This window comes from Danio rerio, chromosome 5, assembly GCF_052040795.2.
Source record: "Danio rerio strain M-AB ecotype USA chromosome 5, GRCz13ab, whole genome shotgun sequence".
NCBI lineage: Eukaryota > Metazoa > Chordata > Actinopteri > Cypriniformes > Danionidae > Danio > Danio rerio.
Window position 1 is genome coordinate 12,663,382 of NC_141025.1, and position 12,668 is coordinate 12,676,049.

At 36.1% G+C, this 12,668-nt stretch overlaps 2 protein-coding genes across 3 annotated transcripts in view; one reads left to right on the plus strand and one right to left on the minus strand.

The window, feature by feature from the left end:
• fbxo21 (F-box protein 21) overlaps positions 1-10,907 on the plus strand; it is a 28,550-nt gene extending 17,643 nt beyond the window's left edge. Inside the window, exons 10-13 of one of the 2 annotated variants that reach the window (XR_015490739.1) lie at positions 2,935-3,125; positions 5,457-5,614; positions 8,096-8,455; positions 10,302-10,907. Coding sequence is in view for 1 of the 2 variants with exons in the window: in XM_087253200.1 (XP_087109326.1) it covers positions 2,935-3,125; positions 5,457-5,614; positions 8,096-8,334 (588 nt within the window). In the remaining variant the exon portion in view is untranslated. Of the gene's footprint in view, positions 1-2,934; positions 3,126-5,456; positions 5,615-8,095 lie in introns of both variants that reach the window. The other variant, XM_087253200.1, reaches the window with a different exon arrangement.
• The window catches only part of fbxw8 (F-box and WD repeat domain containing 8), a 309,097-nt gene that overhangs the window by 230,428 nt on the left and 66,001 nt on the right, over positions 1-12,668 (minus strand). The window lies entirely within an intron of this gene.

Sequence of the window (12,668 nt, forward strand, 5' to 3'; positions counted from 1 at the left end):
TGGCTTTACCAATCATCAATGCATGGCTTCAGAACAAGACTGATTTTCAGCTGCTATGAAAGAAATCAATACATTTCTTGAATTCAAATAGCTCCTACTTGAGGTGTAAAAAAGCAAGATATCTCTTTGTGTTTCAAAGAAGGGGAATTGCTTTTTGAAATACCCTCAGAAAGAGGGCCTAGAATGGTTCCAAAAATGCAAAATGTCTATGTTGCATACACTACACTAACGGTAATGTGGTAGTGTCAGTCATAATTCCTAATTGTCTTCGGTATTTTCTTTGAAATTGTAATCATTTTAAGTATCTTATTATGGTTCCATTTCACACATACCACACTCTGATGTCCACTGTATTGGACACATGATATCTTTAAAATAATTATTTTTTTCTGCAATTTGGGAAATTAAGAATAAAATCAATTGGAAAATATTTATTTTCCTGGTAGTCAAGAGGATATTTGAAATATAATGTATTTTTTATGCATATAACTACACTCAAAAAAATTATGTTTGCTGTTTGTTCAAACTGCTTATTTAAAATGAGCTAAAACACGATTCTTGAGTTTTTTGTGACAATTTAATAGTTTTATGTTCAGTTCACTTAAATTTGTGCAAAGTTATATAATATTCATTTTGTATATAAAAAAAATTTATAACGTTTTTTTTAACAGTTAATAACAATAAAACGCACCGCTTAAAGCTATGGCTATTTATTTATTATTATTACACCAGTTTTTAAATTCAGTTTGAATACTTTCCTATAACCATAGACCAAGGGACTATAAATATAAAGGCAGTGACTGCTGTATATACACTCAATATTAAAGAAGGTCATTGCTATTTTGAATGTAGATACTATAATTGGCACTAAATATCACTCTGGTGTCACTAAGTGCCAAGTAATAGATGTTTTTCACAAAGAGTGCTAGACAAAAGTAATATGCTATAATTACCAAGGGACTATTATATATGCAGCACCGCAATATGTCAACAAATCTGTCTCGATGTACAAAAGAGGCTCCATTTTCACTTTGACATTATTTATAGATGCTTTTACATTCATTCATTAACTTTCCTTCTGGTTAATCCCTTTAATTATCAGAGGTCGCCACAGCGGAATGAACTGCCAACTTATACAGCATATGTTTTTCATAGGGGATGCCCTTCCAATTGCAACCCAGTACTAGGAAACATTCATACTCATTCACACACGTACACTATGGCCAACTTAGTTCATTCAATTCACCTATAGCGCATGTCTTTAGACTGTGGGGGAAACAAGAGCACCCGGAGGAAACCCACTCGAAATCAGGGAGAACATGCAAACTCTACAAAGAAATGCCAACTGACCCTGACCCAGCTGGGACTCGAATTCTTTGATGCTTTTACATCTATTTATTATTATGACTAATATTTTAGTACTATATTTAAGTACAACTTTATATAGTAAAACGTGTTTTATTTTTAAATGTCATATTTAAACTGGGACTATTTTGCAGACTTTGACGAATAGAAAGTCACAAAAGAACACTTTATTATTAGATTTGACTTTTTATATCTTGCAAGTTTTTGTCACACTTGCTAAATAAATGCATTTGTATGTTTTCAAAAAAAAAAAAAAAAAATCAGAGCCAAAGTTTTAAAGATAAAAAATATTTTATTGTAAAAAAATATTACAGTTGAGGGCAAATTATTATTTATTATTTGAAGGCAAATATTTATTCTTTCAAATATTTCTCAAGTGAAATTTTGTGAAATTTTCACAGTATTTCCTGTAATATTTTTTTTCTTCTGGAGAAAGTATTATTTGTTTTATTTTGGCTAGAATAAAAGTGTAAAAACATGCAATACTGGCAACGGAGTTGGGGATCCCAATGTAGCATCTTTATTTACAAGAGTAGTCAGTCAGGCATTGGTCAAACACAGGATCAAATGGGTACATACAAGTAATCCAAATGATGAAGTCAAGTAACTGGCGAATGGTCAGTACAGGCGGCAAAGAATCAATGACGAGAAAATATAAAAGCAATAAATGCTATCATATAAACATTTACAATGTTTTTCTCAAACAAATGTCATTCGTTCGAGCATATTTGACACGGAATAGTGCTGCAAATTGAAATAACAAAAAATAAATAACGGCTGTTAAATTACAGAAATTTACCATAAATTTTTTGTAATTTAATATCCTTTATTTTACGGTATATTTCTGTAATTTAAGTGCTGTTATTTTACGTTTTTTTTACGGCACCCCAGCTGCTGGAAATAAACCTTAAAATTGCGGATTTTTCTTTACAATGTGCTGTATATTTAAATAACTTTTTTTTTTTTACCTTTTTTTATTCATTTAGCCTAGTTACAAGCATAATAAACCTCTTTTCACAACCATTTTCTTTTAAATCATAAATATTTGTTCAGGTTCCCAATCGTTTGACTTGAGGTGTATAAATGGCATGGCAATTAAACAGAATGTATGGCCTAATTTGTGGAAATGCTCTAACATTTGTTTAATAGTTTTAATGAAACGTCCACAAATCAAGTTTTACTATAAAAGTTCAGCTCGTTAAAAGTAAGCGTTAGGTTTGATATTCTCTGTGTAAGAATGTCTGGATTATTGTCAGCTGTTGCAGGAGTTGATGGGTGCAAAGAGTTCTGGGAGTTGTAGTTCTGCAGGAATACCGAGATCTCCAGCGTTGATAACACTACTGGCGACTACTGGTAGTTGTAATATTTAAAAAAACATTTTAAGGTCAAAACTATTAACCCCTAAAGATTTTTTTTTTTTTGTCTACAGAACATTTGCAATCAAGCTACAAAACACAAACTGTACATCCTGTTTGGCTCCATAAAAGTCTGTCTGTGTATGCTAATGAAAGTAAAGTACAGCCACTGTGTTTCTAATAAACTGTCCTGTTTGATATGTGTCTGTCTGAGGTGTTGGATATTCTCCAGCACATCCAGGCTCTGGACCCGTCTCAGCATGGAGCGGTGGGGTATCTGGTGCAGCACACGCTCGAGCACATCCAGCATAAGCGACATCCAGTGGAGCCGGAGGTGAAAAGACGCAGCGCTCCTGAACACAGAGACGTTCAGTTCTCCACAGGCCTCATCATGAAGCATAAGAGGTGCTTCTTTTTATAAACCCCGTGCAACAAATCAAACTCTGAAATTTGAGAAATGCAAGAGGAACTTGAACTACCATCTCAAAAGTTCAAATGTTCTCTTTTCCGAGTTTGGGCACCCCTGCTGTACACCGTAAAACCCAACAGTCAACTTTATCAAATGAAACGAGTGTAGTTAACTCAACATTTACTGATGGTTAATTCTACTCATTTGAAAAGAGTTTTAAGCTCAGTGTTTAAGGTAATGAGTTAATTAAATAGCTCATTACTTCAACTTAAATGGAGCACGTCCACAGTACTTATATAGATTAGTTTAAAGAGCCCATATTATACATGAAATAGGGTCATATCTTGGTTGTAAGGGTCTCCAACAACAGTCTAATATGCATGCAATAACACTTTCATGGTCTTATAATCTGCATTTATTTTTACCTAATTATCCCAGTGACTCCTGTATGAATCGTCCAGTGATTCATTTGTTCTCAAACCCCTCCTTAGCGCGAAGCTAATCTGCACTGATTGGACCAATGACAGCCTGTTGCGATTGGTCGACTGCCTTCAGTCAGAGTGAAATGCCAAACAGCTAATCCGCAATATAAAAGTAATCACAGTTCATACACGCTCGATAGTGTAGGCGTGGATTTTAGCTGCCAGTGGGTCAATGTAAATACAGACGATGGACTTGAAAATACAGACGACTGTTTTATTGAGCAAAAATTCCAAAAACTGTCGAGGAGATCAAATAGCTTGTCTCACTCTGCTCTTTTCACAGACACAGACACAGACACACACACACACACACACACATTGCCCTCGTCCTTGAGCGCGCGCGCGCACACACACACACACACACAAACACACACACACCTCCGGACGACAACGTGCACGCACACACACACACAAACACACACACATACCTCCGGACGACAGCGCACGCGCACACACACACACTACTCCTCCACGGAGCTCCGTAAACAAAGCAGCACGCGTCGCGTTTTTAACGTGACTTTGCACGCGGTAAGAGAATATAGCGAGTTAACCTGATACAGTACACGCGGTTAAAATATACGAATGTGTAGTGACAAATAAAGGCTTGATTGATTACAAGTAACAAATCACAACTAAATACATTTGCAAGCTAGAGTAAACGAGGCAACAACTTTAATCGCACGTACTTACACTTGAGAAATGGAGGACGAAACTAATCCTGACGTCCATCAGTAAGTTACTCTTTACTGATCCTTCCTTTAACAAACGCTGATGAAGTATTCTTTGTAGCATGTAGTTTCCAACTGCTTGGTTATAATGCTGAGGTTTCATCTTTGGGTAGACCCTCGATAATATCCATCTGCAGTGTGACTTCAATCGACCGGCATGTTTGTGTGCGTGTGTTTGTGGGTGTGTGTGTGTGTGTGTCTGGGTTTCTGCGTCAGAGGGCGGGGCCTCAGGTTTGAAATCTCCCGGGTTTGCGCGTGCATGTGAATAACTTGGTTTCGTTCGTACGTCATGGCGAAACACCTAATGACTCGGTATCAAGGCGACTCGTTTGAAGCACTATGAGTCGACTCTTTTATAGATGAATCAACCGTTTTAAACACTGTACTCTTACAGATTTAAGCCTTAGCTGGATACTTCACTTCACTTAGAGCTGTGTTGCACACTACATGGAGGGGAATTTTCAAAAACCCATAATATGGGCTCTTTAACTTAAATGGTTTGTAGCAGTCGGTTTCCTCAAACGGTTTGAGTTGCCTTAACTTATTGAGTTTTACAGTACTCAGTTGGTTTGAGTTCTCTTCATTTATTGGGTTTTGCTGTGCTCAAATTGATTCATTTACTCAAATAGATTAAGTTCATAGTACTCATTAGCATTTTTTTTTTAACTTAAATGCTTTGTTGCCATCGGTTTCCTCAAACGGTTTGAGTTACTGGTAACACTTTACAATAAGGTTCATTATTTAATGCATTTACTAACATGAACTAATCATGAACAACACGTGTACAGCATATATTAATCATAAATGAACATTTACTAATGCATTATTAACATCCAAGTCAATGCTTGTTAACATTAGTTAATGCACCATGAGTTACCATGAACTAACAATGAACAACTGTATTTTCATTAACTAACGTTAACTAACATGAACAAATACAGTAGTAAATGTATTGTTCATTGTTTGTTGCTGTTAGTAAATGCATTAATTAACATTAACTAATAAACCTTATTGTAAAGTGTGACCAAGTTACCTGAACTTTTTGGGTTTTACAGTGTAGATAAACCATGGACGTTGCAGAACATTGTGAATCTGTGTGGTTCCTCTCATACTGTAGGTCAGGCTACAACTGTGTTATCTATGGATGGGACCCTAAATGCACCATGAGTCAGGAGTGGATTAACACCATGAGGGTCCATCAACTGTCTAAAGGGGCTGATCAGCCGTTCTACAATGTCCTGGTACAGGACGGGACCTGCAGATATGCTGCACAAGGTGGGGCTTTTCACATTTGTGAGAAAAACAAGAAATATGTATATTTTTATTCATACTTCAGGGTGTCCGCAGGGTTTTAAAATGTCTAAAAGTTCAAAAACAAAATTTAGGTCCTTAAAAAGTCTTAAATTCACTCAAATCTTGTCTTAAATGATTTTAAATGGGTCTTAATTTTCCAGTGTCCATGTTAAAGTGACCCAATCAGGCTAATACCCTTACAGTCACCAACAATACAATACAATACAATATTCTGTCATTCATTTTCCTTGGGCTTAGTCTCTAATTCAGAGATCGCCACAGCGGAATGAACCACCAACTATTCTAGCATATGTTTTTCAAAGTGGATGCCCTTCCAGCTGCAAACCAGTCATACACTACGGCCAATTTAGGTCGTACTCACACTAAGCGCGGTTCACTTGGGCTTTGGCGCGGTTCGCTTGTGTGTAAGGGCCTACTCACACCATGCTATCCGAACCGTGCCCAGGCTCGTTTCCCGGATCGTTTGAGAAGTGTGAGTGCTCTGAATCGGGCTCAGGCATGGTTCACTTGGCTGGCCCTGGCCCGGTTGGAAGAGTTGTAGCTGAGAGCGGTTCACTTGGGCTTTGGCACGGTACGCTTGTGTGAGTGCAAAACGTGCCTGAGCTGGAAACTGAAAGCGAGACGTGACTTTTAAGGGACTGTTTCATATGGATTAATTAATCTTTCTTACTCTTGAATGAACGCAACCTGTCGTAGTTTATTAAAGACGCAAACCCCTCACTTCACGACAGCTGCACTTTCAGCAAACCTCCTCATTCCTGCAGCACGAGGGCTTTATGATTGTTTATGAGTGTCAAAAGTGGCTGATCTGTTCGGCGAAAAATTTGACTTAGTATCATTGTATCTCAAACAATATAACTAGAGAAATCTCCACTGTGCTGAGCGAGAGCACTTACTGAACAGCGCATCATCGATGACGTAAGCATGCCCAGGCCTGAATGTAATGTGAGAGCAGGCTGTCTGGGGAGACAGAAGTAGGGGCAAGCGTGCTTTGGCCATCTTCCAGGCAATTGTACATAGTGCGAGTACGCCCTTAGTTTGTTGAATTCACCTATAGCGAATGTCTTTGGATTGTGAGGAAACCGCAGCACCCGAGGAAACCCACACCAACACGTGGAGAACATGCAAACTCCACACGGAAATGCCAACTTACCCAGCCAGGGACTCGAAACAGTGACCTTCTTGCTGTGAGATGACAGTGCTAACCACTGAGCCACTGTGTCGCCTTTAAAGGGACAGTTCACCCCTAAATGAAAATGTATTCACAAGAGGAGTGAATCTAGAATAATACATAACAAATCAATGACAAGCATAGATTAATAAAGTATAGTAAAGACAAAAGTGAATTGTATTTTTTAGGTATTCATTATTCAGGTACAGATATTAAATAATCTTCATCGCATAGTCTTCATTGTATATTATTTCATCTTTATTAAAGTTACAACAAATTTCGTGACCGGATGTTGTAAAATTTGAAATATTGAAATGTTCACACAGTCACAGGCCTTAAAGGGACAGTTCACTCAAAGATTAAAATATACTCACTATTTACTCACCCTTTACTTGTTTCAATACTATAAGAGTTATTAAAATATATTCTTTTTGTGTTCATTTAAATTAAAAAAAAAGAAAACTCATAAAACAAGTGAAGGGTGTAATGAAAATAATTACTTTTTGGGTGAACTATCTGTTTAAACACGCATGCAGATGATAAACTTTTATTCCATTATGATTAAACTCTTTATTAAACTATAATATCAAGATTGCATATCCTGTGATGTGACTACTGCGGATGCTTACATTGCGATCTTAATGCTGAAAGGATATATTGTGCAACCCTTAATTGTCTATACTTCTTTTCTGTCCTTGGCCAAAAACTCGCTCTCACATTGTTAGTGCTGTGTAAGCATTATCAAAATCAATATAAAAACAAATAAAATTAAATAAAATAGATTGTTGCGTGTTCTATAATATGCTGTAAAAAGTTTGAACATCACTGTTTTTCTTATTATTTACCATGTATATGTAGACATTACCTGAAACACAATGTTATGAAAATGTACTTGAAAGTTCTGGAAAAGTTCTGGAATGTGTATGTAAAAATGTGTATGAACACTGACAGTTCAAGTCAGAATTATTGGCCTTCCTGAATTATTAGCCCCCTGTATATTTTTTGTCCCCAATTTCTGTTTAACAGAAAGATTTTTTAAACACATTTGTAAACATATTAGTGTTAATAACTCATTTCTAATATTGGTGTTTCCCAGTACTGGGTTGCAGCTGTAAGGTCATCTACTGTATAAAACATATGGAATATTTGGCAGTTCATTCCACTGTGGACACACCTGTTGAATAAAGGGACTAAGTTGAAGGAAAATGGATGGATGAATGAATGTCTTTAAAAAATACAAAACCCCTGTATTTTTCTCTGTTGATTTGCAGAGAATCTGGAGCCTCACTCTGCGCCGCTGGAAATCGCCCACCCTGAAATCGGCCGCTACTTCAACGAGTTTTCTGAAACGCACTACATCTCAAATGAAGAGCTGCAAGCGCGATACCCAGAAGACATGTGTAAAACCAACAGGACAGTAGAGGAGCTTTACCACTCTCTCACTCCAAACTCAGGCCAGTCACCAGAGCCCACCGCCAACTTCCAGGACCACGATCTGTTAGATCCCTAGACCAGCACTTAAAAATTTTCAAACTACTTATCTAAAATGAGCAGAAACAACACAATTCTTTTTATCTGGGACAACTCAATTGTTTATCGTTCAATCCACTTACATTTGTAAAAACTAATAAGCTAACCTAATTCATTCATGTTGCCCCAACACAAGTCGATTGTGTGGAACCCGGCATTTTTACAGTGAGAGTAAGTGCAGAACATATCCACTTTTTTCATCAGAACATCTAATAGAAGACTCGGTTTCATAATTAAAGGAATTGATAAAGGGACAGTTCACCCAAAAATTAAAATCCATATTATTATATACTCAGCCTTCTCTATTGAACACAAATAAAGTTCCTTTGAGGAATGTTGAAAATCAGCAGCCATTGACTTCCTTAGTGTTGAATGTTAATGGATACTGGTTTTCAACAATCTTCAAAGTATCTTCTTTTGTGTTCATCAGAAAGAAAGAACTCAAACATGTTCACAGAAAGAAAAAACAAACTCATGAAACTGTGGAGGGCAAGTAATTTTTCATTTTTGGATGAACTGTCCCTTTAAAAGCAACACTTCTATGCTTTTTTGGATTTAGAGGGGATTTTAAAGCTCCCCTAGAGTTAAACAGTTGAGTTTTAAAATTTTTTAATCCATTCAGCTGATCTCAGGGTCTATCCGGAGCACTTTTAGCTTAGCTTAGCATAGCATAGATCATTGAATCAGATAAGGCCATTAGCATCTCGCTCAAAAATGTTCAAATAGTTTTTATGAATTCTTATTTAAAAGCCAGACTCTTCTGTAGTAACATTGTGTACTAATAATCAAGGAAATTTTGTTGCCATACCATGGCTGCAGCAGGCGCAATGATACTAAGCACCAATTTTCATTTTCTTTTGTTCTTAGTTCACGATTTAATTACAGAAGAGTCAATCTTTCAATAGGAAAATGATCAAAACTCTTTTTTTTTTTTTTTTTTTTTGAGCAAGATGCTAATGGTCTAATCAGATTCAATGATCTATGCTAAGCTAAGCTAAAAATGTTACCACCAGATCGCTGATGAGCTAACTTAATTCTTTCATGTTGCCCCAACACAAATCGATTTGTGCGGAACCCGGTATATTTTACATTGTGAAATAAAAGCAGAACATATCCACTTTCTTTCATCAGAACATCTAATAAGAGACCCGATTTCATAATTGAAGGCATTGATGAAGATCCATGTCATTATACTCAGCCTCCACTATTGAACACAAAAGAAGTTACTTAGAAAAAAAGAAAAAAAAACTATGGAAGTCAATGGCTGTTAATTTTCAACATTCTTCTATGTATGTTAATGGTTTCTTCCAACATTCTTCAAAGTATCTTCTTTTGTGTTCATGAGAAAGAAAAAAAAACTCAAACATGTTTGCAGAAAGAACAAAAAAAGCCTCATGAAAATGTTTTGAGGGCAAGTCATTTTTCAGTTCTAGATGAACCGTCTCTTTAAAGCAACACTTCAATCCTTTTTGCATTTAGACTCATTTTAAAGTTGAGTCTTACCATTTTTTAATCCATTCAGATGATCTCTGGGTCTATCGAGAGTTCCTTTAGCTTAGCTTAGCATAGATCATTAAATCAGATTAGACCATTAGCATCTCACTAACAATGACTAAAGAGTCTCTATAAGTTTCCTATTTAAAGCTTGACTCTTCTGTAGTTACATTGTATGCTGAGACTAATGGAAAATGAAACTGTTTTTTTCTAGGCTTATATATCTAGGAACAATATTCTCATTCTGGCGTAACAATCAAGAGATTTTGTTGCATACCATGGCTGCAGCAGGCGCAATGATATCACGCATCAGTTTTCATTTTTTGTTGGTCTTAGTACAAGATTTAATTACAGAAAAGTCAATCCTTCAATAGGAAAATGATCAACTTTTTTTTTTTTTTTTTTTTGAGCAAGATGCTAATGGTCTAATCCGATTCAATTATATATGCTAAGCTAAGCTAAAAATGTTCCAAACAAATCACTGATAGGCTGAATGGATTCAAAACTGGTAAAACTCAATTGTTTAACTCTAGCAGAGCTGTTTAATGAGCCTATTTCTAAACAAAGTGGAGTCTTTAGTCGTAGGTTTTCACAAATTTGTTAACTTCTGGTCCTAGATCAGTCTCCCAGGCAATTTTGACCCAGAGCTGCAAATGTAGTCTGAGCTGAAAGAAACTACGAGTGTTGTTTTCGAGTGGTGTACAAACGATGTTACAGTATTCGTACAAAATAAGTTACAGTATTCGTGCAGATACAAAACTTAGATGTATAGACTATATAAACTCGCACTACAGAGGGTCTGAATATTCAGTTAAATGTGTTGAAGATCATCGTCAGGCCGTCATTAATAACTGAACTAATGCACTAATATGTTAATAAACACACACTTCACGTGAGGAATAATGTCTGACACTGTCACCTTGTAATATTTTGTAATGTTTACTTCAGAATTATCAAAATGAAACCTGGAGAACAAGAGCTCGAGGAGTTCGTAGTGGTTGTAAATATAAAAGTATTGAGAATATAAGAGAATGAATCACAATAAAAGAAGAAGCCCCATGCTGTTGCTCCAGTTATTTAATTGCATGTATATTTACATAATGTATTACACTCTCTATATATTTATTTTTTAATTAATATTTAAATAATTTTAGCCCAGCATATTTACAATAGAGTGTTGGGCAAAAATTAAACTGCATCCAAAAATAAGTTTGTTTTTATGTAATACATATACTATGTATACACTCACTGGCCACTTTATTAGGCACACCTTACTAGTTCTGGGTTGGACCCTCATTTGACTTTAGAACTGCCTTAATCCTTCGTGGCATAGATTCAACAAGGTGCTGGAAATTTTCCTCAGAGATTTTGGTCATAAAGGGATGGACATGGTCAGCAACAATACTCAGGTAGGCTGTGGCGTTGACACAACGCTCAATTGGTACTAATGGACCCAAAGTGTGCAAAATATCCCTTACAACACCACCACCACCACCAGCCTGAACTGTTGATTCAAGGCAGGATGGATCCATGCTTTCATGTTGTTTACGTCAAATTTTGACCCTACCATCTGAATGTCGCAGCAGAAATCTAGACTCATCATATCAGATATTCTTTGTAAACCCTAGAGAGATAGTTGTGTGTGAAAATCCCGGTAGATCAGCAGTTTCTGAAATACTCAGACCAGCCCGTCTGGGATCAACAACTATGCCACATTCAAAGTCACTTAAATCACGTTTCTTCTCCAGATGCTTTGCAGCAGATCATCTTGACCATGTCTACATGCCTGAATGCATTGAGTTGCTGCCATGTGGCTGACTAGAAATTTGCGTTAATGAGCAGTTGGACATGTGTACCTAATGAAGTGGCCGGTGAGTGTATTTATGTATAAAAAAGCACACATGCATATATTTGACAAAATATATTGACCTAAATATTATTATTAAATAAAAAATTTGACTTAGATATACATTACATAGATATTTATTGTACATGTAATGTATAACTATGTAGTTTAGTATAGTTTGTTTGTATGTACGGGAATGTTTTATATAAAATTTTAACTTTTTTCCCTGAGATCACCAAACTAATTTAGGAAAGTTGTGAACTTCTTTGTTCAGATGGTGAGACTTTCTGGCTTAACTTTTTGTTTTTTCCCGGAGAACAGGATCGTCAGGTTTTGCTCATACTGAGATACAAGGTCAATATTTCAACATCCTGAAATCTGTCAAACGTTTTACTTTAATATTTATGCTGATTGTTTTTAAGTTAAATGGGTGCTATTATGCAAAAATCACTGTCATAAGGGGTTTAATCACAGTTGTTTTGCAACAGATTGTGTATATAACCAGCTTCTAATGCTAAACATTTATTAACTCTATTTTTTATAATCACACTTGATAAAAACAGTCTGCAGAAACGTGTCATCAGAGAGGGAAAGCCCTGCCCATTAACCACAATCTCTCCCTCATTAGCATGAAACTAGTCTTGTTTTTGAAGCTGCCACTATGCTGACACATTTGTATTTGCATTTGTACCTCCGCCCTCTTTTGAAAAAAGCACAATCTCATTTAATTTTAAAGCGACAGTGAAAAGGGGCAGTTTCAAAGAGTTATAAAATGTTTGTTAAGCATTTTAAGCTGAAATTTCTCATACTCACTCCTGGGACAACAGACTTTTACATCTTGATAAAAGGGGTATAATAGGTCCCCTTTTACTTAGAAGGGGGAAAAACATAAGCAATTTCAGAATAGTGTCCGACTACTGTTTAACATTATGCTTTAAATATTGATAGAGCACATGCAATTGCAATGTGTTAAT